The 26835-nt window shown below is 34.6% G+C and overlaps 1 protein-coding gene across 3 annotated transcripts in view; it reads right to left on the reverse strand.

The window, feature by feature from the left end:
* Positions 1–26835, reverse strand: part of MMS22L (MMS22 like, DNA repair protein) — a 129503-nt gene that overhangs the window by 85216 nt on the left and 17452 nt on the right. For all 3 annotated transcript variants that reach the window (XM_055329988.1, XM_055329987.1, XM_055329986.1), the window contains exons 10-13: positions 21963–22139; positions 14304–14366; positions 3581–3700; positions 1483–1709 (exon numbers count right to left, since the gene is read on the reverse strand). In XM_055329988.1, the coding sequence (XP_055185963.1) occupies positions 1483–1709; positions 3581–3700; positions 14304–14366; positions 21963–22139 (587 nt within the window). The remainder of the gene's footprint in view (positions 1–1482; positions 1710–3580; positions 3701–14303; positions 14367–21962; positions 22140–26835) is intronic.

Genomic DNA, 26835 nt, shown 5'->3' on the forward strand with positions numbered 1-26835 from the left:
TTTTCTAATTCAAAAATAGACTCACAGAATGTCCATACCTTCATATTACTCAGTGATATAGCAATCACCTATAACTGAATAAAAAGACTGAGCGGTTTTTCCCAAAGGACAGTAGAAATGTTCTTTTCATACAGTACACAGCTTATCCTGTGACTTTAGAACTCTAAATAACCTTTTAAAAATTTTATTGATAAAAAAATAAAAAAAACAAAATAAATAAATTTTTTATTGACAAATAAAAAAAGACTATATACTTCTTTAAGTACAATTTGATGTGCTTTATTGAAATCTTAACAGGACGATTTTATACATTTTTCCTTAAACTCTTTCTTCCTCTATCCCTCACAAAGACCTGTTCTTGCTATAATCATACCTAAGACAATTCAAAGTGCTGGGAAAATTATTCTTACCTACTCTGCTTTAATAGTTAACATATTTTTCTTTCATCAATTAAGAAATAAGAATTGGAATAAATAGAATTATAACTGAATACATTCCAAGGATTTGTTTTAGATAAAGTTCTGAGTATCATGTCTTCCACAAAATGATTTAAGATTCAAAAACAAACTGGAAAACAGTACCAAAGGAAAAAAAACTACTGTTTGAGTCACAATTTTTGGAAGTTTAACAAAGAAGCTACCATTAAAAAAAAAAGTTTACTCTAAAAACAGTCCTAGTGTTAACACCATAACCTTGTATGCAGTATACAGGAATGAAATACGAACTTCATTTAGTCATTCTTGACAAGTCTCTGCCTAGAATATAAAGGTATTCTTACTCTGCTGTAAGAGCTCCCTATCACATAAGCAGCTAGTATAGAGAAAGCTAGAAAAAGGGCTAATAAAAGAGTAGAGCTAGGGAAGACAAAACTCATACCCATTTAACAAGCAGAACTCTCAAAAAGAGAGAGAAAGAGAACAAGAACAGATGAATATGACCAAAAGTTTATTTTACTATGCCAGAAATGAAAACTGGGCATACTCCTCAAATGAGAACATGAGTTATTTTGTTCTATTATCCTCTGGCTAGTGTTTATTAAAAGGAGCAGGGCTTAAAGGACTGCTAGACTCAAAGAACATCAAGTTTTGTATGTTGACTTACCTGCCAATGTATGATTTAGGGATGTTTTCTATTTCAAAATTTTAAATAAAATTTATGTATTGAATTATATAATAACATTACAATTAATTTTGACGAGAAAAACAACAGTTCTCTAATAGACCTGAATTTAATATATGAAATTTCAATCTTCAGGACAGATGAGATACATAAACTAAAATCCTCCACAATTTATAGATATTAAGTTTGTTCCCTGGCAGGATCAAAAGGCTACCTGTTTTGTTGTCCTGTATACACTAAGGAATACATTTTAAATGTATAAATCGTTAAGATTTCTAAGCACAAGTTAACTTAAAAAATACAAAGTTAAGTTAATGCTTCTCCAGAGTGAACATTCATGACAAAGAAAGATATAGCACATACCTTCCTTTGATTTGTTTCCAAGGATGAGGACCATTGTTCTTCATTGCTTTCTTAACAACTTTTGCCAAAATACAAAGGAAAATGGTGTAACTACTGCTAGATTTATACAGGTCATTATCTTGTTTATCATAACAGCAGGTCTTCACCATTTCTAGCATTGATAAGGGTGACTTAATAACATATGTAAGACCTTTTAAAGGAAGCCAAGAGATGCTGAAAGAACTATTCTAAAAGAAAAAAGAAAGATAGAAAATAAGTGTTAAGTCTGAGTAAGTAAAAATTCTTTAATCTCTTCTATTCTTTAAGTTTCTAAGCATTTATGTCATACCATTTATTTTTATATCAGGTCATTTATTGTTATAATTTTCTCCAATCGGATTTAGCTGCTTATATCTCCCTAGCATCATGTAATATACCTTCTATCTCTTATCTTTTCTATAAATTGGTAGCTCTGTCTAGAGGACTGATCAGATTCATGCAAGTGGGAGTTTTTTGAAAAGAATCTTCCATTGGTGGTACTGGGCACTTCCTATTGCAATTTAGGAAAGAGGGACAGAAGTTGTGTCATTCCTTTTGTAATGTTAAGATTGAGTGTGTTGTCAACCTGATCTGAGTGATCCCCACTAGACTTTCACTGAACAGTTTAGCGCCCACTGATGATCACTGCCCAGATGCCTCAGGAGGTATACAAAATAGTGACTTTCTAGTTCTACCGTTACTTCTCAATTAGCTCACAAGAAATTTAGTTACTCTAAAATATAATTTATATTTTCCTTTATTTACAGTTTTCGGAATAATGAGGGTTTTTTTTTTCAGGATAGTAACTTCTAAAGGCATCATAAACTCAAGGATTTAAATGTATTGCTAAGTTTTAATTCACAGCAATCATTATTCTTTCTTATGCTCAAATTTACCCAGCATCAGGGGAATGGGAGCTCTTTCAAGTTGGCTCCTGTAGCCTTCTGACATGACTCCACCTTACTTTGATATTACCTATTTTCAGATGTGATGAAACACTGTAGACTCATCTCATACATGCTACCTCAGAACTAGAATGGGTTATTTCTCCAATCAGCCTGAAATTATGCTTCAAAGTAAGGTATTTTTCTCATTTTTCATAAGTTCCATTATGTATAAAACCAAACTAGTTATTTACTTGTAAATCTCCTATTTCCATTTTCTATCTTGACTGAGGGGTTCACTATTTACCTAGAAACGTGAACATTCCAGATCTTCTCTTCTTTCCACATATAAAATGTAACTAAATCCTATAAATCTACCCTTAAAATTTTTATTTTCCAAATTTATCCTCTCCTTTCTAAACCTTGCTTTACTCACTCACTACATTAGCATATATTATTACTTTGGACTACTAACTGGCACCCAGTTCATGTATACCATTTTCAGAAAAAAACTTTCTCACACACATACCTAATATGTCATATCCTTGGTATGTCACCAGAATCAAAATTCAACCTGTACTTCATCTAGCCACTAACTATCTTCTCTACTTACTTTCCTTATCTGCTATGTCTTTCCATAGTCATCTCAGACTTATCCAAAACTATAACATGGTAGGAAAAGATTGTTTCTATGTGTTCACACATTTGTTCATAATGTTCCTTTTGCCTGAATGCTTTTTCCCTGTACTTGGAAAATTCCATGCATCCCTGTTAAAAAATTACAACCTCCTGAAGTCTTCCACAAGTCTATACACTGGGTCAGATACTCTGTCCTTTGGTATTCCATAGCATTGTAACTTTTCCCCTCCATAACGTGTGTATCTGCCCACTAGCCTATAAGCAACTCAAATGCCCAGACTATGTCTTATCCAGGACAGCATTAACCATTCAGTGTGTTGCAAGCAATCAGTTATTGTTACAAAATACTTATAAATGAGGATCAAAAAAAAAAATCTTTCTGGTACAATTCTGGTTACTTCACTTACTCTCACTCTTAAGAGAAAAGGGACACAAATGCTCATTCCCTTATGTCAATGTTCTATAGATAACTATTCGTAATTAAACTATAAAAACATTCCTCACACATGTACAAATTCTTTAAATTCCTGGAACAAATTTATATTCTATTTCCTTACCAGGTTCTTACTATAATATTCCCATAGAATGGTGACGATTGCAATGTTTGGCTCCCAGAAATCACAAAGTGTCAAACAACAGTGAAGATGCATTCGTAATTGTTCTTCTAGAACACCACCCTAAAAAATAAACTGAAATTGTGGGAAAGTAAATGGGCTCTGGCAACATGAGTATTATTACTTGATACTACACTGAATAATCTGCTTCTAACAAGAATATGAAAAAAAAATAAAAATAAAAAAATAAAAAAAATAAAAATATGAATATATATCACCAAATCATACCCTCTCATCTTCAGACCAGAAGGTCTAAATCAGCAAAAGGTATACTTCTAAAAATTTGCTTTTAAGACCATTCACAGGGACGCCTGGGTGACTCAGCGGTTGAGCATCTGCCTTTGGCTCAGGGCATGACCCTGGAGTTCCGGGGTCAAGTCCCACATCAGGCTCCCTGTATGGAGTCTCTGCCTCTCTCTATCTCTCTGTCTCTCTCATGAATAAATAAATAAAATCTTAAAAAAAAAAAGATCATTCATATACTCAGATAATAGGAACTACATAACACATTATGACTTTTAGCACAATTATTTAAAGGTTACAATAGTGGGGGAGGCAGGTGCCTGGCTGGTGTAGTCAAAAGAGCATGTAACATGTAACTCTTGATCTTGGGGTCGTAGGTTTGAGCCCCATGTCAGGGGTAGATATAAAAACAACAAAAACAGCTTAAATGGGGTAGGAAACCCAGACACTACAAAGAAACCCAAACCAGAATGGAGTAGCAAAAATAATCTAATACTTAAGGTGTATGCAAATCCAGAGGATTTGCTCATACTTAAGTACTAAGTTAATTCTTTGTAAGAATAGAAGTTGTTTTTTTGAAAACCAAAGGGCTAGCAGAGTAAATGTATTTTAACCTCTTAGGAAATGGCAACAGGAGAGAGAAGTGAAAAGAAATATAGTGACTGACCAAACATCTATGATGAAAAAATCACGTGTGTTTGTTAAAAAGTGACACAATTAGTTATTTAAAGCTTACTATATAAATCAGGCACTATTCTAAGGTATTGGGCATAGAGCAATGGCTAAGTCAGATATAGTACAAGCACTAACAGAACAACTTTGGAGGAGAATGGGAAAAGGGGACACGATAAACAGTTTTAACTTCTGTGCAAAGCAAAACAAAGCAGGGTATAGCAGAGTAAGTGGTAGAGGGTGTGGATTATTATTATACCAGAAGGTATGGATGACTTTTCATATCTTCTGGTATGAATGCCACCTTTTTGAAGGTTGGCATTTGGGGTAAATGACTGAATGAAAAAGAGCCAACTATTAAAGTCCTGAAAAAAAGCACTCACGGCAGAGCAAACACATAGAAATTAGCAGTAAGGTTGGTATTACAGGATTAAATCAGAGATATTCAGAGACCATGTTTTCCTTTGAGGCTTTGAAAGTCTTGATAAGAAGTATGGATTTTATTTTAAATACATTGGAAGCCACTAGAAGACTGCAAGCACAAGAGTCTTGTTTCAAAAACTATTGTTTTTTAACTATTGAAACTATTGTTTCAAAAATACTGCTCTTGATCATGCATGAGGAATGAATATAGTACATTAAGAATAAAAGCAGGAAGACTGGTTAGTAAATAGTGACACTTGAAATACAAGCAAAACAGATTTAGTGTTCATAATACAAAGCAAACATCTTGAGAGAGTTAAAGATGTGTGGTATGTAGTAAGCTTTAAATAATTATTGAATGTCTGGGGTTCAGTGATGCGTCACTTTTTAACAAACAAGCATGGTTACTCCATCATAGAAAATTAAAGTGTCTACTTTTTTTCTTCTACTTCTGTCTCCACCTGCCACCTTCAAGATTTAGAAGACAATTCTGTGAAATTACAAGACTTAGATAAGCACACAACTTTAAAGATATGTTTAGAAGCAGAGGCAATGGGATTTTTTTTTTGATAAGTTATATGAAGGTATGAAGGTAAGAGAGCAATTAACAATTAAGGAGAACTCTCAGGTTTTGGCTTAGGAAAATGAGTTGATAGTACCATATCTTGAGATGGGGAATACTAGGGGAGTAACAGATGAGAGAGTACATAAGGGCAACCAAGTGGAGATATAGGCAAATAATGTGATATATAGGCCTAGGGCTCAAGGGAAAAACCAGAGCTGTTGATAGTAATTCAGATGTTACTTTCATATTGATGGTTTCTACAGCTAAGAGGCTAGATAAGATCAACCAAGTTAAAGAGAATACATGGAAATGAGAAAAGGATCCAGAACTGTGAGCCTTTTCCTATTCCAACATTTAGGTATCAAAAGAAAAGGAGTTAGTGGTCAATGGAGTAGGAGGGAAACCAGACATCATGGAAATCACAAGAAATATTTTAGAAAAGGAAAGTAGTCAACAGGGTTGAATGCTACTGAGAGGTTAAAGTGAGAATGGAGAACCTTTGGATTTGACAATATGGAAGTTACTGATAGCACTGACAAGAGTAATTTCAGGGATGGCACAGACTGAAGCTTAACTACTGGCAGGCTGAGGGTATGTATAATAGGAGGTGAGGAAACAGAGATATTTAAGGTAAGATACATAAATTCCCTGAATAGTTAAGAAGAGACAAATCCAGTGCACAGGGAAAGGATAGCTTTTGACAGAAATAAGTAACACTTCCTATATGACAGAAAAGCAAACTGAGAGGCTGAGTACAAAGCAGACATGTTGGGGGATTTGAAGGGACAAAAAGGTGTTCTCAAACGACTGTTTCAATTTTCTCAGTGATTTAAGAGGTAGGATGCTTGGCTAAGGTAACTGAGGCAAAGCATGTATTGAACTGTGTGTTAAAAAAAAATTCTGAAATAAGTCATTTTGGAGAGTCGAAAAGCAAAGACTCTAGAGCTGTCACTTAAGATCTATGATCAAGAATTTAAGAATCAGAGCAGTTCATAAGTATTACCATTTGACTTTCTCCAGCAATATTCAGCTGGGGGGTGAGGTTGGCAGGGGAAAGGGAGAGTAAATTTTGCCATGTATAAAATAGATGAGGGCTATGGAATTAAAGGTGTCTGTGATGGAATGACTATAATAAAGGGGTACATAATCTAAATTGTTTAAGGAAGTAAGTTTGAACTTTGAAGAAGACAGGAAACGGAAAAGATGGATAGTGATGAACAGAATGAAAATGAAAAGAAAAATGAAAAAATGTAAAGCATAATCATGGAGGGTGGGTGAGATAAGTGAGAGAAAATCTAATTAGATGTGAGGATATTAAGAATCTTAGAGGACAGGGAGATTACATACAAAAATGTTGGGGTCACTAATAAGAGTAATTCTTTGTTAGAGAGGGACTCAAACATGAATAGATTTTTTTTGATAAGGCATTACCTCTAATTATTCCCCCTTCCAACTCATTTAACTATTAATCCTTTAGAATACACCTAGGCTTCAAGTCCTCAAGGAAACTTAGTAATTTCCACGCTAACAGTGACCCTTCTTTAGGCTCCACAGCATCCTACACACGCCTATATCACAGCACTTACCTTGTTAAATTTAATGTTTATCTGCTTTCAAGAGTCTATGAGCTCTCTGAGAATTAGGATAATTTTCCCAGGGTCTAGCACACTGCCTGGTTCACCGATGAAACTCCATAAATATTTCATGAATTAAACTGAGCTCTAAGTACTGATGCCTCTTTTCACCAAGTACCTGTATGGCTCAAGGAAAGATACTTAGCTTCTCTAATAGACAAACTTATTTGACGAAGAAGTTTCTGCCCAACACTAACATTCTCTAATTTTATTATGAAAATATTAAACAAGACCTAGGCTCATTCCTGTGGCACACTACTCATATAAATTAAAGCACACTTATTTTATTATACTTCAAGGTTAAAAAGGCCCTATTTTAAAAGTGGGTTCATTTTGAAGTTTGTTTTGTTTTACTGGGTATCTTAAACTCATTTTACATGTTATGTAAAATCCACAAAAAGATATAAAACATAAAATATATGAAGTTTGGGAAAAACAAAAGATTGAATACCAACTATCCGTGTAACATTTTACATATGTTAATTCAAGTATGTCTCATACCATCTCAGTTTCATTATCTTCACAAAAAGATCTATCTATTTCACAAAAAGAAGGCTGGGGTTCAGAAGTTACATAGAGCTGACCCAAGTCCACTTTGGAAAGAGCTAGGATTCATGACTCCAAGGCCTATAATGGATACCATTCTATGCTCCTTTCCAAAACCAGAAGGGAAATGAAATGAACATTTAATTTAACGCACACCAGATTTGATCAAGACTGCTTTTAGTGACCACTAAGATCTGAATCAAAGTTTGCGAGGCCAGAGCCATGTTCTTTCCACTGTGTCTAATCAGGAAGAAATTAAATATCATATCCCAGGGGATTTTTTATTTTCCTAAAGAACAGGAGATAAATTTTCCTTCTTTTTCCTGCTAGTGGATACAGATTACAATGAAAAACAATGGCTTAGAAAAATACCATTTTCTTCACAGTTCTGGCAGGATAGGTAATTAGTCAGTTGAGTATGACTTAAAAAGTAAGTCTGTTTAGTGTGTTAATTACAGACAGTATTTGTTATAAAATACATTTTCATGTTCTGTATATTCAATTATTGCTTTGTTTTGAACATTTTTCCTTAGTTTTTTTCTTAGGAATTTCTTTTCAAAAATGTGTGGGTACATATCAACTGAATTAAGGAGAGAAAGAAGGGGGCACTTGATGGGATAAGCACTGGGTGTTATGCTATGCTGGCAAATCGAACTCCAATAAAAACATATAAAAACAAACAAAAAAAAAAGGAGAGAAAGCATTTGGTCATCTTCAAGTCCAGATAATCTGAGATATGAATACAAAATAGGAGTAGAGAAGCAAATAGACACTTCAGCTCCAATTTGACAAAACAGACTTGAAACAGTGAGGAGGAGTACTGGAGAATGCTTGATGACCCATTTCCTACTTTATATTTTCCTAAGACATACTTATTAGAGAGGAAAAAAGAATACAAAAATATAAAGAAATTAAGATGCTCTCCACAAGTATCACCAAAATAGTTCTAAAAACCAAAGTGGATTATTAATTAAACACACAGCATCAAAGAAATCTATTTAAAATAGAAATAATGGGGAAAAAATAGTCTTACTAAGAATCCTCCAAGTCTGCCTGGGTGGCTCAGTGTCAGTTTAGTGTCTGACTCTTGATTTTGGCTCACATCATGATCTCAGGGTTATGGGATCAAGCCCTGTGTCCGGCTCCAAGCTGGGCATGGAGCCTGCTTAAGATTCTCTCTCTCCCTCTGTCCCTTCCCATTCTCCCACCTCCAAAATCCTACCAAGTCAAATGCTTTGAGAGAGCACATTGTAAATAAAACATGTATGAAGACTCAAATCTCAGCTTTGCCACTTCTCAGTTATCTATATGAACCTGGACAAGCTTCTTAACCCTGCCAGATTCTCATTACTTAATGTGTAAAATGGAACTTCCCAAGATTGTCATAAATATTAAGTAGAAGATTGTGAATTAAATGCTAAGTACAGGGATCCCTGGGTGGCGTAGCAGTTTAGCGCCTGCCTTTGGCCCAGGGCGCGATCCTGGAGACCCGGGATCGAATCCCACGTCGGGCTCCCGGTGCATGGAGCCTGCTTTTCCCTCTGCCTGTGTCTCTGCCTCTCTCTCTCTATCATAAATATATAAAAATTAAAAAAAATTAAAAAAAATGCTAAGTACAGTGCTTGCAGAGGGATAGCTCTCACTTTGTTGTCTGCAAGAGAGATGTATTTTTTTTAGGCCAAATGTTGACTCTTTTGATGATCAAGTAATAAATGCAACAGGTTCTCATAGTGTACCTTAAGCTAATATGCATTTCAATTTTTTGAGTGTTAAGGTCAAACTTTACTTAAATCAAGAGGTTTGAATGACTACATCTAAATCCATGCCCTCTGATTAAAGATTTTTTAATAAACCAGAAGGCCTGTGGGCATCTTTTCTACACAGACTTAAACCTGCCTGCCTCAATCCCAAAGGCTATGCTCCTCAGCTTCTGCATTTTTCACAAGACCCTGTGGACCCTCTGTGTGTCTCATCTCAGCTGTGCAAGTATGGATAAACTATTTAATGAGAAAGCTACTCCAGAATATTCCATAGTGCCTGTTCCTGATCTGCGCTTCAGAGCTCTAAAGAAGGCCTTTCTATCTGTATTCTGAAAGATCAAATTTTGGCATGTTAAATTCAGGTTAAATTCCATACACAAAATTCTTTTATTAAACTAAAAATGAAAACATTTTTAGGGATCCCTGGGTGGCGCAGCGGTTTGGCGCCTGCCTTTGGCCCAGGGCGCGATCCTGGAGACCCGGGATCGAATCCCACGTCAGGCTCCCGGTGCATGGAGCCTGCTTCTCCCTCTGCCTGTGTCTCTGCCTCTCTCTCTCTCTCTCTCTGTGACTATCATAAATAAATAAAAATTGAAAAAAAAAAAAAAAAAAAAAAAGAAAACATTTTTACTCTTTATGGCCAACATACACATGAAAGGATGCTCCGTATCACTAGATCATCTGGGAAATGCAAATCGAAACCATGAAATACCACCTCACACCTGTCACAAACACAAGAAATAAGTGCTGACAAGGATGTGGAGAAAAAGGAATCTTATTTGCACTGTTGGTGGGAATGCAAACTGGTGCAGTCACTCTGGAAAACAGTATAAAGGTTCCATAAAAATTTAAAACAGAATTACCATTTGATCTAGTAATTGTACTACTGGGTATTTACACAAAGAATATGAAAATATGAATTTGAAAGGATATATTCGCCCCTATGCTCACAGCAGCATTAATTACAGTAGCCAAACTATGGTAGCAACCCAAGTGTTCATCAATAGATAAGTGGATAAAGAAGAGTAGGATAGATATACAATGGAATATTATTCGGCCATAAAAAAGAATGAAATCTTGTCATTTGCAGAAACATGGATGGAGCTAGAGTATAACGCTAAGCAAAATAAGTCCATCAGAGAAAGACAAATACTAAATGACTTCACTCATATGAAATTTAAGAAACAAAACACAGGGAAAAAAAAGACAAAAACCAAAAAACAGACTTACAACTATAGAGAACAGATAGTACCAGAAGGGAGGTAAACAGGAGTGGGGTGGGGGCATGGGGAAGATGGTGGAGTAAGTGAAGGGGATCAAGAGTACACTTATCATGATGAGTACTAAGTAATATATGGAATTGCTGAATCACTATATTGTATACCTGAAACTAACGTAATACTATTTTAACTATATTGGAATTAACAAAAATTACTTTTAGCTTATTCTATAAAAATGACAATATAACAATTGGGGGTTTATTTCTTTATGCATAACTAACTTACCTAAAAGAAAGCATCACAAGAATAAAATTTATTTGCAAGCTAAATAATGACTATTAGTCGGCCTGATTGGATTTATTTTTTTAGGATTGGATAAAGTAAGTTGAACTTTACTTCTGTCCAAGATCAAGATCTTTCTGTCCAAGAAACACAATGATTTTGAATTAGTAATTAGAAGATTACTGTCCCAGGGGTGCCTGGGTGGTTCAGTCAGTTGAACGTCCGACTTGGTTTTGGCTCAGGTCATGATCTTAGGGTTGTGAGATCACCTTGCATTGGGTGCCCCGCTCAGCAGGCAGTCTGCTTGAGATTCTCTCTCTCTCTCCCCCTTTACCCTTCCTTCTGTTCTCTCTCTCTCAAATAAATAGTCTTAAAAAAAAAAAAAGATTATTGTCCCAAATCATTCAAATCTAATCACTTCTGAGTTGCAGTTGCAACTCTTCAGATTCCTTGGCAAATGAAAATTAATTTTTAAAGAATATTACATTTATTTAGGATTTCTTTTTTTATGCTTCCATAACCTTTAGTAGAAAATTGTGATGTAAGAAAATGAGGTTTTATTTTTTTACTTTTTTTTTTTAAAAGATTTTATTTATTCATGAGAGACACAGGGAGAGAGAGAGAGAGCGAGAGAGAGAGAACGAGGCAGAGATACAGGCAGAGGAAGACGCAGGCTCCATGCAGGGAGCCCGACTTGGGACTCAATCCCGGGTCTCCAGGATCACACCCTGGGCTGAAGGCGGCGCTAAACCTGTGAGCCACCCAGGCTGCCCAGAAAATGAGGCTTTAAAACACACATAGTATAAAATTAAAAATCTCTGTTTTCATATGAAAATAATAATGCTGTTTTAAAGGTAGAACAAATGTTTACTATCAGCATCCATAAATATTAACTAGTATTGTCTCTAAAAAACTGTTAAGGTAAATACTTAACTATTCAATCATATCTATAGAAGCAAAATTAAACAGCACACGTTCTCTTTACTAACAAAATTCAATGTTCCTAAAAAAAATCTTTTCTGGCTAGAAAAAGATTTGGAACATTATTTGCTTAATTAAAACTACAGCGGCATGCCTACCAATTTTATGTGACGACTGTTCTATATGTGGAATGTATGTTTTTTTAAATATTGCAAACGAACTCTTTCACTGTTGGAGATAAAGGCAAAGCACATGAGCATGGTCAGATTTTAATTTACCTCAATGGGGGAAAACAGATATAATCAAACTGATAGCTCTATCCAAACATATTACTTAGTCTTTATGACCACCTACCGTACCCACAAAATTGATTTCAAGAACTCCAGCAAGTTGTACTATAACACTTATAAAATCTAATTTGATAAAATCAAGGCATGACAAAATTGAAAGATCACTAGAGAAAATGGACTTCTTCTTTCTAAATATTTTAATGACTTCTCTCACAGGAAAAACTACTTTGACTTTATGTTATATCTAAATTCTGATAAAGTTTCTTGGATTAGCTATACTATCTCTACTTCTAGGATGACTGGCTTCTCACAGTCTGCTTAGTACTTTCCTGATGTTAACACTGAAAGTCCCACATTTTGGGAAACCACAAGCCAAGCAAATTCTGATGGTCATACTACCTACTTCCAAGAATTACTTACTTATCTTCAAAACAGCTTTAGCTAAAAATCATTAAAATACTAGTTATGTTGTAAAAATATATTATGCAGTATCAGAATAAATTTTATCACGTTATAAGTAAGACATTCCAAAGTTTTTTTTTTTCAATTAAATGAGTTTCCTTCATTTAGAAGAAAAATTATAGTGAGTCATAAATCCAAAGAAAAAAAAGAATTTTCAAGCAACTAAAGGGGTTTAAAGAAGGTTTTCAATCTCTTAGTCAAAAAGCAAATTTTTCTATGGAAGAGAGATGATAAATTCTTTCTCCTGTTTGTCCCAGACCATTATGAGTATATCGGTATTTATCCATATGAACCTTTAGAGCCTCCTAAGAAATATCCTTTAATGTAAAACCTACCTGAACAAAACCATAAATTCATACATTGTTAAAGCTGAAAGGAAATTTAACTAAGAGGTTTTTAAGCTATGTTAAGGCATTAAGATTAGATTAATAGCTAATATAAAGAACAATGAACCACTTTTTAGTGATTTCCTACATTCCTGAAATAAAAAAAATATATGGAAGAAACTTTCTGAATTACTAAATCAATGTTTTCAAAAAGGAATAAAAGAGAAAGCCAATTAAAATCACACAGAAAAAAATAAAAATAAAAACTTTTATAATAGTTGAGATAATAGTTCTTTTGTTATTCATACAATTTCTGTATGCACAAGTCTTTGGAATTCCAACTTAAAATCTTTACTCAATTAGAAGATTCATATTATAAACTAAATGTACTTATTATATGTTTCACCTTAAAAAATAAGAGATAATGTAGTTAACAGGTAAAATAAAATTTCACACAAATAAAATCACGTAAATTTTATTTTTCTATTTTTAAAGATATGGCTACAAAATAAATGTGTATGTATGTATATACGATATATATCAATCTTATACAATCATATTTCTTGTTTATTCCTCTTCAAGGTTTTAACAATCTTTATTTCTTAACAGAAAAATAAGCTACCTCCCAAATTTAAAAATATTCTTTACTAAAATTTCCTCTTAAATTCTTACATAAGTAACTTTTATTACAAAACTTTACAGAACTACAATATGGTATGTTTAAAGATGTGATAAATAGCACATTTAAAACTATTTTAAAAGGAGGTCAAATCTGACCTCTGGGCCATGAAGCACTACATTAACAGCTCTGCAGAAAGAAAAATGATAACGTATGAAATGAGGGCTCAGAAACTAGGACCTTATCAGTTAGAGTATGATTTGAGCCTGTAAGACAAATTGCTCAGCAAGGCAAGTCACCTTCCTGCTGTGATGAGGATATAACTGAATTTCCAATGCCACTATCTCCTTCATCATGTCTCCTAGACTTGATACCATACAGTCAAGGAATGGCTTATAGTTTTGAAACATCTACTGCTTACTCTGAATACATTTTGTCAAAGTCACCAAATAGGATAATTTTATTTGTCCTTCAAGTAGCAACTCAAGTGTTTAAAATAAAAATCCTCAAAGGATAGTCACTCATAGGAACTATCTTATGCTGACCTTTCTTTAACAAAGAATAATGATTCTACCTCAGGTTTTTAATAAGTAAACGAAGTTTGTTATTCAAATCATTTTAAGGGTTTGCTTGGTTCCTATAAATAAATCTGTAATGTTAAAATTTAACAAAGCCCACAAATTATATCACCTTGTAAGCATACCTGAACATTGATGGACTTTTTGAGTAGTTCTTCTACAAAACTCCAATTTGATTCCATTTGTCTCTAGAAAGGGAGAATATTGTACCAAAATTATTGCTCTCAATTATGCATTCAAATTATAGTACAGGCTAGCTGTGAAGTACAAACATCTCCATCATCAGATATCATTACAATTTCGTGAATGTCTAAAATTAATAGGACAAAGTTATATGACAGACCTGGTAGAAAAAAACCTTATAACTATTCCAATACAATATAATCCTTACCAGGAGTTATTTTATTAAACAATGGGGCTTCTATAAAGCTATCGATGTTTGTTTGTTTATTTATTTATGCACGAGAGCGAGCAGGAGTGAAGGGGAGGGGCAAAGACAGAGAAACAGGCTTCCCTCATGAGTAGGAAACCAGATGCAGGGCTCAATCCCAGGACCCTGGGACCACCACCTGAACCGAAGGCAGACACTTAACTGAATGAGCTAGCTGGGCACCCCTAAAATTACAAATGTTTTAACAAATATTTAATTTTTGCTGTCACATATAATTTAACAGGAAAATAACCCACAAGAAAACTTCATGTAGCTTGTGGAGTTTTTTTATGCCTTGAATGTTTTTCCTTATTCTGTACTCACCAGAGACTTTTTTTCATTTTCTGCATAATAGTGTCAAGTCTACTCTAGTAAACATGTAACTAGAAATTTTATATGCAAAATTGTTTTATTTTTACATAGAATTTTTAAAAAATGTACAGTTCTACCTCATTTAATCAATGGTCACTTATCTGGCAACCCCAATTCTCTAGAGGACTCGCAATAAGGAAGAAAGCTGAAAGGACTTTCACAAAGCCAAAATACTTCACAAAAGCTAGGGACTGAAAAACGGCTTCACCTTCCCACAGGAAAGCTTGGAGGACCTTCTCATAGAATACATGGTTCACCTGATACTCAGTTCTTAAAGCTCTGGATAGGTGCATATTGGTCAAAACCAAAAGCAAAGAAAGCGTCTTCAAGAGGAAGCAAGGGACAATTAGTTTCTGACAGAGTAAAAAAGGTACAAAAGGTAACTATAAGACCTCAAAAGGCAAAAAAGCCAGAGGCCTAAAAGAATAGAAGCAAAGGGCTCAGCATATCCTATCATCCATCCCTATTATAATGTTGTTCAGAAGGATGAACCAAAAATGAGTAAAGGGCTAAAGCATGTTCAATACTCTTGATTTGATATGGCCGGATAAAGATGTTAACTACATACAATCACTAATTAAATAAACATTTCCTTAATAAAGGAACTCAGTGACCACTAAAATGGCCCCAAATGACCCCTGTCTCCATGTATTCATAACACTTCTTGAACTCTCCACCTCCACCCCACCCTGTACCGTTGTTCGTCTGTCACCAATAGAATATCAACACTAATAGGAGTGATAGTATGTCACTTCCAAGATTAGGTTAGAAGACACTGTAGCTTCTATCTTAATGAAAATCTCTCTCTTGTTGACTCCATCAGGGAAAAACCATAGTGTGAACAGGCCTGCAGAGCAGAGGCCTATGTGATCAGTAACTAAAGCCTCCTGAGGACATGAAAAAGATCGCAAGTGAATCCACCAGCTCCAGTAAAGTCTTCTGAGACTGAAGCACCTGCTGATAGCTTACCACAACCTCATGAGGGATCCTGGGCCAGAACCATCCAGCTAAGCTCCTATGGTATACCTGACACTCAGGAACTGTGTGAGATAATAAATGGTGTTTTAAGCTGCCAAATTTTATTACACAGTAATAGATAACTGATGCATGACTCAGTTATTTTTAGCAAAAGAATTATTGACTTTTTGAAATACATTTATATAAATAAAGTAAATGGGGGCAACCCAGGTGTCTCAGTGGTTTAATGCTGCCTTCAGCCCAGGGCAGGATCCTGGAGACCTGGGATCGAGTCCCACATTGTTCTCCCTGCATGGAGCCTACTTCTCCCTCTGCCTGTGTTTCTGCCTCTCTCTCTCTCTCTCTCTCTCTCGCTCTCCCCCTGTGTGTCTCTCATGAATAAATAAAACCTTTTAAATAAACAAACAAATAAATAAAGTAAATGCAAAACATTTATGAGAGAATGTGTAGTAAAGAATTTGGCCTTGCCCAGACAGTCTGGCCTTTACTGAAGCCAAGGATTCAGTTAAGTAATCACTAGACCCTTGGAATGTTATACCTGATAGGAGTTCTTTGTTTGCCTAGATGCGTAGAGTTCTACTGGATGGTCTAACAGTAGAGTTGAGGGTGTGTGCTGGTAACACTCATAAAGTCTTAGGGTCAGGTTGGCCAAAACCCCCAAACCCCAAACCAACCATGTGACTTGTGCTAAGGGCTGTGCAGAACTGGACAACTGGTCTGAAGACTGAGATCAACGATGTGGGCAATCAATCCATCATGCTCATGTAATGGAGCTCCAATAAAAACTAACACTGCAGTTTAGGCAAGCTTTCCTGGTTGAAAATACTCCCTGCAAACTGCCACACGCTGATGCCAGAAGACTAATGTATCTTGACTACATGGGAGGGAACAATAAGAATTCCACATTTGCTACTCCTCCTGGACTCTGCACTATATACCCCTTCCTTTTAATTTTTATCCTTTCCCTGTAATAAACCATAGCCCTGAGTATAATAGCTTTCAATGAGTTCTGTAAGTCTAAGTAAATTATATAGTTTGGGGAATTCTTGGACTTGCAGTTGGTGCCAGAACTGAAAGCAGCCTTGAGATTGTGTTCTAAAACTTGGTAATTGGCTCTAAAACTCTTTCAAAAAGGAGGCCATTTTTGTGGTGCCTGAGCGATTCAGTCAGTTGATCATCCAACTCTTGATTTCGGCTCAGGTCATATTAAGGTTGTGGGATCTAACCCTGCATCTGGCTCTGCATTTGGCAGAAGTCTGCTTGAGAGTTTCTCCCTCTGCCCTTCCCCACACTTGCATGCTTGCTCTCTCTCTCTAAAATAAAAGAAATCTTGGGATCCCTGGGTGGCGCAGCGGTTTGGCGCCTGCCTTTGGCCCAGGGCGCGATCCTGGAGACCCGGGATCGAATCCCACGTTGGGCTCCCGGTGCATGGAGCCTGCTTCTCCCTCCGCCTGTGTCTCTGCCTCTGTCTCTCTCTCTCTGTATGACTATCGTAAATAAAAATAAAATAAATAAAATAAAATAAAATAAAATAAAATAAAATAAATCTTAAGAAAAAAAGAGGAGACCATTTTGTTCCATAGTACCATATGTACATTATGTTAAGGTCTTTACATTATTACTTCCTCAAAATAAACTTTTCCATTTCAGGTAATACAAATAAAGTCTCAGAGAGGTCATGTATATACAAGTCAGAGCAAAGATTTTGCTCCAAAGCCAGTATTCCTTCCATTTTCTGATAAGACTTTCCTCAGCTTTCTGTAATTCACTTTTATATCACTCTTTACCAAGAAAACATCACCACTAGTCCCAAATAAGCAGAAATAAGACAGGACTGATATATTTAGCTTTATAATTTGATAGTGTTAATGAGTATACTTCAACTTCTGTTCTACGAGGCATTTTGAATCACATGAATTATACAGAAGTAACATAATTCATGTCCAGGGATTTTCAACTCTGTGGATCAATACTGTGGCTATAATCTAAAACAAACAAACAAAAAACCGTAATTCAGATTAAAGAATGCAACTATATCATGCCCAAATCAAGTCTGAGTAAGAGACACTGTATCAAAGGATACATTTCTTTTTCCACAGCTACACTGAACTTTGAGCAACTACAATTTTTTCCTACATAAAGCTATACATACCTTAATTCCTCTGATACAAAGGAAGTAGGAAGTCACCAATTTTGGGTTATGTTTGTTTTGTATTTCTTATCCTACCATCAAAACTAAAAATGCCCATTTAAGCTTCAGGATAGTGGTGTCTCCACCACAAATATAAAATAGATCCCCCATTCCCCACTTTCAAAAGGCCAGGGATTCTGGTACAACTCTCACTTTAAGGTTATATTTCAGACCTTTGATCTAGTCACCATTTCAGATGTTTCAAAGACAAGCATCAGCTGGCCTGATTACACTATGTTCCGAGCAGGGAAAATATTGTTAAACTGATCCCTGCAAAGCCCAAAAATATTTTTTTCTTTTTAAACTATATTTGCTTTTAAAGTAGATGACAGGGATTATGAGAGGATAACACACTCTTACCTAGGTTGAAAGAAAAGCATTAAATAGAAATCATGAAACCTAAAGCCTCTAGCATGAGAAATGAGGTACCAAATTTTCCTTATAAGCCTATGTTAAGCAATTGGCAAGTTTTGTGATTTAAATATACATATAGCCAAAGTTCAATTCATACAAAACTTTTAAAACAGAATTTAAAAATTAAGCATATCTGAAACCTATTTAAAATATAAAGATTTCATGCTTTCAGGGCACAGCAGTTCACATTTAAAAACTGAAACATCTCTATGGTTATCATAACACTAAAGATATTCTCTGCTGCAGAATGTAGGCCTAACCATTATTACTATATATCCTCTCACACCAGATCACTTGTTAGTGAAATAAAACATGCCTAACGCACGGCCATTTTCTATAAAGTAGCTAGTTAGGATACTATATCATAAGGGGAAAAAAGAATTCAGGTAATTTTCAAAATTCTGCTCTAAATATATCCCAGATCCAAATTAATATCTTTTTTTTAAAGATTTTATTTATTTATTCGTGAGACACACAAAAAGAGGGGCAGACACATACACAGAGGGAGAGTGAGAAGCAGGCTCCATGTAGGGAGCCCGATGAGGAGACTCGATCCCAGTACTCCAGGATCACACCCTGAGCCGAAGGCAGATGCGCATAACCACTGAGGCACCCAGGTGTCCCTCAAATTAATATCCTATATAATCTCTCTGGAAAGATGAGTCAATATGCCTTCATGTTCATAGATCAGAATGATTATATGACTTATGAACCAAATTGAGACACTTTTGAGCATAATAGGGTGGCCATGGCAAACTGGTACATGTCATTACCTCACCAAATGCCTATTCGAAAAAGGCAGTCTTCAGGAGGACCTTAACATCAAGTTTACCTAAGTGATAAAAACAGGCTGACATTACTGTGTACCTCACTTTCATTACCTGTAAAATGGAATGAAAAAATGAAGTACTTCATACTTCACTGAGATAAAAACAGAATAGTCACTGTGAGATATTAAATACTTTACAAATGTAATATGCTGAAGATATCACTCCTAATGAAAACTAGTTATCAGCCAGAAAGCTTTTGAGTTTTCCTTAAAAGCTGCTAAGGAGTCCAGAAACATTTGAAACTCTTTGAGGACTCATGAATATAGACAAAGTCTATTTTACATATATACTTATACATATATATATTATACATCTATTATTTTTTATCATATGAAAGGTTCTTATTCAAATATCCTATCTTTTTCCTCTTAAAATCTCCTACATAATTTAAAGAATTAAGATTTTAAAAATATATGTATCTTGGAAAAGAAAATCACATAGGAACTGCTGACATTAAAAGACATAGGTTAAGCTATTTTAAATAGAGACAATTCAATTACTATCTTGATTCAGAGCTAATAAAAGCACTAATTTCCTATGGAGTTCTCTGTATGAAATAGATGAGTAATTTCAGCAATGCAACTGTGGGTGGTTGTAACCGGTACAATTCAACATTACAATAGTAATAGTAATGATATATATTAATGTGGCTAGATTATGTACCACATTGGGAGTATGTGGAGGTCAATATCAACCTCTATTGAAATACACCACTCACTCGCATAAGTGTTAATGGCAGTTCCAGCAAGCATTAATAACCTGAAAGCATGTTCCTTGAAGCAAGAAGCAGTACAATCTGTTTCATGTATATCCTATCATTGGCATCCATTATTATGATAGCCACTCAATGGGAACTCAGAAGTGCTTAACTAATTATTGTATTTATTTACACTGAATAAAATCAGAAATATGTACTTGGAAGAATTAAAATGCAAAGACATTAGAATTGTAATGTCTTAAAACACTTTTGTAAAGACATTAGAATTATAGGTAAATTCTTTTCTTTTCTTTTTTTTAAAAAATATTTTATTTACTTATTCATGAGAGACATACTCACACACACACACAGAGGCAGAGACACAGGCAGAGGGAGAAGCAGGCTCCATGCAAGGAGCCTGACGTGGGACTCGATCCCGGCTCTCCAGGATCACACCCTGGGCTGCAGGCGGCACCAAACCGCTGCGCCACAGGGGCTGCCCGGTAAATTCTTTTCTTTTAATGTTGTTCTAGTATCTTAATAATTAAAAGATGTGAAATATTAACATATTAACTTCACAAAAATACTCAATAAGAGTTACTATAATAATAATGTCAATCTGCTAAGACTATTTACTATATATCAGCATTGTAAGGACTCATGTACAAACACAAAGCACATAAAATCTTTTTCTCTGGGAAACTCATTCTATTGATCCCTCTCAATAAATTCATAGAATGTTTAATGAGTTAATACAGAGCTGCAGGTGAGCTTCTGGGAGTACTTTATCTTGGGGTCTCCTGAAAAGCTTTTTTATTATTAGGGGGATCATTCAGAAGACCTTTTGAGGGCCTTTCCATTTCAACGGCACTAGTGTTGACAACTAACCCTCAGATTCCATGCATGAATTCTGAGCTGACTTGTCTAGTATTTCAAAGAGAGAAAAGTCTGTTGAGTCTGTCAAGGAATAGGCTTCATAAACAATGATCCTATACCTGGGAGAGGATGAGAACCAAGAAGCTTTTTAAAAATAAGAATTCCCAAACTGCAAATCAGATTACTAAATCAGATCTCCAGAGATTCAGAAATCTGAATTTTTAAAAACTTGCAGGTAGACCTAATGATCCAAAAAAGACCAATACTGAAATACATAGTGTCTTCGATGTTCTAGATGTTTATTTTATAGAACTGATGGGCTGATAAGACCACTATGCTATTCACTTCTGAACGTGGAAGAAATTACACAAATAGGGCTTCAAATAAATATGTCTACCAGCTAGTTTTAACATAAGGGTTTTTAAATAACACTGCATAAAAACGTTCCTAACTAAAAATTAATAAAACAATTAAAATCTATTTGAAGTAAACCTCATGGTTAATAGATTAAGATATCTTTATAAAAAGCTTCCCTAAAGAAGCATTATTCTGAGAAAATAATTTTATGAAATTATTCACAGAAACTACTAATTCATTACTGGAGCTATATGCTTTCCTTTCAGCAATCTCACAGATTGTAGAACTAGAAAACATTTTCTGAACAATTCAATCCCATGATTTCTGGATGAGGGAACAGAGGCCCAGAAAGGTTAAAGTAATTTATTGAAGGTCACGTAACTACTTTGTAGCAGAGCCAGAACTAGATCCAAAGTCTTCTACAAGGTATTTTTCCTTAAACAAACAATAAAAACCTAAAGATTACCATTTTTCAAGATACTTACGGAAAGGTCCACAACTTCAGATTCAGAAGCTGAATTTAACTCTGTAGGATTGTAATCTAATTTTTGTTGTGCTTCTATGCTCATTTTCTAATTTGTCTACAAAAACTACATATTAATTAATAATGTAAGAAAGTTGAAAAAAATGAAATCTTACCATTTCAACTGGTGTTCCATGGCGATCAAACTGGTAAAATGATGCTACATGAGTGATGATCCACCAACTAAAACCTAATGGATCCCTGGGCTGGATTACAGGCACAGAAAGTCGTCTTCGGTCACTCGACTTTTCAAAGAGTGTTTTAAGTGGTTTATTCAACCAGTTCCAAAATGGCTACAGAAAGAGAGGTAGTATGATGCAATTAAATTATGAATATAACCTTTAGTTAGGGATTTTTCTTCCACCTGTATAATTAAATATGCACACAAAAAGGAAAACAAAACATGTTCATAAAACTTAAATAATAAAAATAACCAAGTTAAGAATTAGAACCTAATTAGTAATTTACAAAGATCATACAAGTTCCACAATTACATCTTCTGCCATCCAGGAGTAGCCATTATCCTGACCTTCATAATAAATCATTCCTTTTTTTGTTTTTGTTTTGTCACACAGGTATATAAGCCTAAATCATTCACTGTTTGACCTAATTCTATTCTTTCAAAACTTGTTTCTTTTCCTCAACATTGTGTTTCTTTCTGAGACTCATCCACATTAATGAGTACAGCCCTAGTTCATCAGAGCATTCTAATATATGACTATATGATAAACCATTTACCTTACTAAAAACTCATCAAATATTCAACAATGGCAAGTTTTCTTCTAGGTATTTGTCCATTTCATAAACATATTCAAGTTCTCAACTTTTCAAGATATCTGCATAATCTTAAGTCATGTTCCTTTTTAAATTTCTAGTATTGACTCTGTAATAATTTCAAGAAAAATTAGCCAATATTAGTAATCTTTCTGAAGAACCAACTTTTGATGATTTTGATCTTTTTCACTGATTTGATCATCTTTGTTATTTTCAATTTCACAAATTTGTGTTAGTTTTACTTGCTATCTTTTACTTTCTTTGGGTTTATTATGCAGGGATTTTTTTCTCCCTTTTTGTGTGAATTCTTACCTCATTATTTTTCAACGTTTCCCCCCCTCTAACATCTGTACTTAAAGTTATAAATTTCCTTCTGTGTCTTTAGCTACAGTCCCAAAGCTTTAGCTAGTAGTATTTTAGTTATCATTTACTTTAAAATATTTTACAATTTCCATTATATACTCACCTATGGGTTAGAAAGGCATCTCAATATATCTAAGCATGCATATCTCTCCCCCTGTAGTTCAATTTTTATTTTCTACATTTAATACTTTGTTCTTAGCCACATAAAAATGTGAATTTGCTTAATCTTCCTGATAAATTAAACCTTTTATCAATACAAAGTGACAATGCTCTTGGTGGTTTTAAAGTATAATTTTCTCCAATGTCCCTTAATACATTACCTTTCCTTATATCTTTTTCCATCAATTCTGAACCCTTCTATATTATTTTAGAGTACCTCTTGAAAACTGCTTATATTGTTCTGACAGTGTATCTTTTAAATGAGCATTTAATGGTTCATCTGCAGTTAATGCAGTAACTCATACATTTAGTACTAAATGTACTATCTTATTCTGTATTTGTTTATATACCTGTTTTTTCCACAAACACCTCTTTCTTAACTTCTTTTGGGTCAAATATTTCTTTTTTCCCCTTCTACTAGCTTATAAGTTAGTCTACTTTCTCTTCTTTCAGTGAATACCTTAGAAATAACAGCATACATTCAAATGTCTTAATAAGTTAACATTTACCTTAGCTCTTCTCTTAAACAAAATAAGGACCTTAAAATACTCCAATTCACTTATGCCCTATCCACTTTCTAGGCCAGTATTACCATGTACTTCAACTCTTTTTAATTCCATTAGATTAAAAAACATTTGCTACTTAAAAAAAATTTACTTTATTGGAGCTTTATTCCTTCATACATTACACCACCTCCTTGCCTTCCGCAATTCAGTCATCATTCTTCAGGATTCCCTTCAATTCTGCCTCATTGACAGTAGCTTTACTCCACCTCACTCTTGAAAGGTTTTTAGGTTGATAACCACTTTGCTTTAATACAATGAAGGTATCACTCCTACTGGCCTCCTTTGCTGTTGAGAAGCCAGCTTATGGTTTAACTGGCACCCTCTAGAAGGTAACATACTTTTCTGTCTAAATGCTTTTAGCTCTTCTCTTTGTCTTTCTTTGATGTTCCGCAGTCTTGCTACAACGTATTTAAGTCTACTTTTCTTTTTTTATTCCTGGTAAATGGAAATGACTAGGTTTCTCAATGGGATAGCATTCATGAACATTGGAAAATTTTCTGCCATTTGCTCTGTTCCACTCTCTACTTCCTCTCCTTTGGGACTATTGTTAAAATCATATCAGATTTTCTCTGTATTCTCACATGCTGCATTTACCTACCATGTCTCTTCCATTTCCTTTAATCTGTAATAGTTCTTTAGTTATTATCTTTCATGATCTTGACATTTTGGAGGATTACAGGCGAGTTATTTAGGTTTAATTGAGGTTTCTTTATAATTAGATTCACCGTATACATTTTTGGCAAGAATACCAAGGAAACATTTCTCTTCTTTCATTGCATCATACTGAAGATACATAATACCAATTGGTCCTATTATTGGTTAACTTTGATCCCAAGGTTAAGGTGGTATTCACCAGACTACACTGTAAAGTAACTGTTCCTCTTGTAATTGTTATTGTGTGGATACTTATCAACCTGTGCAAATACTATTTTTCATCATACTTTGTCAGCTACTGAGGATTCTTGCCTGATACAATTACTAAGGAGGTTGTCAACTGATGATTTTCTAATTCCATCATCAACATCCTCATTTATTAAGAATTTCCCTTCTTTCCATTTATTTATTCATTTATTTATATCAGTATGGACCCACAAGCTCATATTGTATAGATTACAATCCTTGGCTATCGTTTAGTTTGTTTCTCAAAAAATCTCAGGTTTAGAGTGTGAGAGATCTTCATGTTGGCTCCTTTGTCCTTTTGATATGTCTTCATTGTTTTCTGAGTACGTCCTTAGTTTCTGGTACAGAATGTTCCATGCTCATTTTTTATTTTCCATATATCAGCCTGGAAGATCAAGTCATTTACCAAAGGAGCTTTGTTTCTTTTTACTGGAGGTTGGTAATTATAAGACCAAGACATTGCAGTTTCCTCATTGTTACTCAGAAATCATCATTTGTAGGTCCACCTAGTGGATAAGATAGGAAATGCATCTATGTACACACATCTATCTAGTTCCAATTATTAAAAAACTTTATTTCATACTTATATCTCAAATTCCACTCCAAAACATCTTTCACTCTACCTTACCCTCTTTCCATAATTATAACTCAGTTTTCCAATAGGGGCAAAGCTGCTTTTAATTACCCATAATATATTCATTAATTTGCTCAGTCCTAGAGTACAAATATTTAAAATTGCTAACCCAATTGTTAAAAATTGTTATATATAACACTGTAAGACAAATCTACAAATAAGAGTCCAAGATCTGAAGTTCATTATATTTTTTTTTTGTCTTTAGCCTTAGAGAAATTGTCAAAATAATGCATTCCAAGTCATCTAGGTCAGTCCACCCATCACTCCTCCCTTGTGTTATTCACTTATAATACAGTTAGGTTCAAATGTTTCTCTTTATTTTCCATTAAATTCCTCTTCTGTACACAGTGATTTATTTCTGGAGCATGTTAAAGATTAACATGGTTCTAAAGTCAAAACACATTCAAATCCTTCTACTCCATTTGTCACTCACCAATCTTTGATTCCTACCCACCAATTTCAATAGTTCCAGACTTGTCTTTCAAGTATTACTGGGCACAACTAAGCATATACATTTCCTATTTTCCCTACTTTCATACACAGAAGGTAGCATCCTATAAACATTCTTTTGCACCTTGCTTATTTAACAATAAATCCTGGAAATCAAACCATCATCAGTTCAGATATTTTATTCATCCTGCTGAACAGATACATAATACTCCATGTGCTAACACAGCATGGTTTGTTTACTCTCCTGTGTATGGACACGTAGGTAGTTTTTAACATTGTGCTTTTACAAACAATGCAATAAAGGGCCTGAAGTATACGCATTTTTAAATTGCTGTATACTAAAGGTAAACTCTGAGAAGTACAATTGCTAGGGTCAAAGTTATAAAATCCTTGGCCCATTCATTTTGAAACTTTGGGTTGTCGCTTTTGGTATTGAAGATATTTTTATTTCACAGAAAACTTTTGTAATAATCTTTTTATAATGCTTAAAGGTGGTGACACATATAAATGTATACATACACATGGCAACTAAAATATAATTTGTACAGATCAGAAACTATTATATTGCACATGGTATAGCACAGGTGTCCACTACCTTATTTGTGGAACTTTGGGTAGTGCAAGTAAAATATACTTACGTCTGTTTCCCCAAAAGAGAAGTGAATTAATTTAGCTATTCCTTTTCTTTTTCTTTCTTAAACACGCACTTTCTTACATAATTATGTGATAGGAAAAAAACATGGGCTGCAGCATCAAATCTGCACTGGAAGCCCCAATTATCATATTCTAACTGTTATTTGAAAGTTTACTTAACCTCATACCCATTCTACTTGGGTGCACCTAAGAAGTATCACTCAAGGAATATTAATTTGCTTTCCTTCTCTGAAATTGAAGTCTAATTGATGTTTACTAGATAGAGTGTTGGGTTTTCAAGAAAACAGTCATACAGATAGATCTAGCAGAGCTTCATGTTTAGAATATCTCCTGGAACACAAATATGTCCTTGATCAAATTAGTTTCTGTTCTTGGAATTCCCACCTAATTTGGGGTGTATGTGAATTTCCAAATATTCTGAGTCTCTCTTAGGCTTCTCTAATTGCTTCTTACCATGTTCCCTTGGGAAGCATTATCCTGTTGGCTTTA

Source organism: Nyctereutes procyonoides, unplaced genomic scaffold (genome assembly GCF_905146905.1).
Source record: "Nyctereutes procyonoides isolate TBG_1078 unplaced genomic scaffold, NYPRO_anot_genome, whole genome shotgun sequence".
Taxonomy (NCBI): Eukaryota; Metazoa; Chordata; class Mammalia; order Carnivora; family Canidae; genus Nyctereutes; species Nyctereutes procyonoides.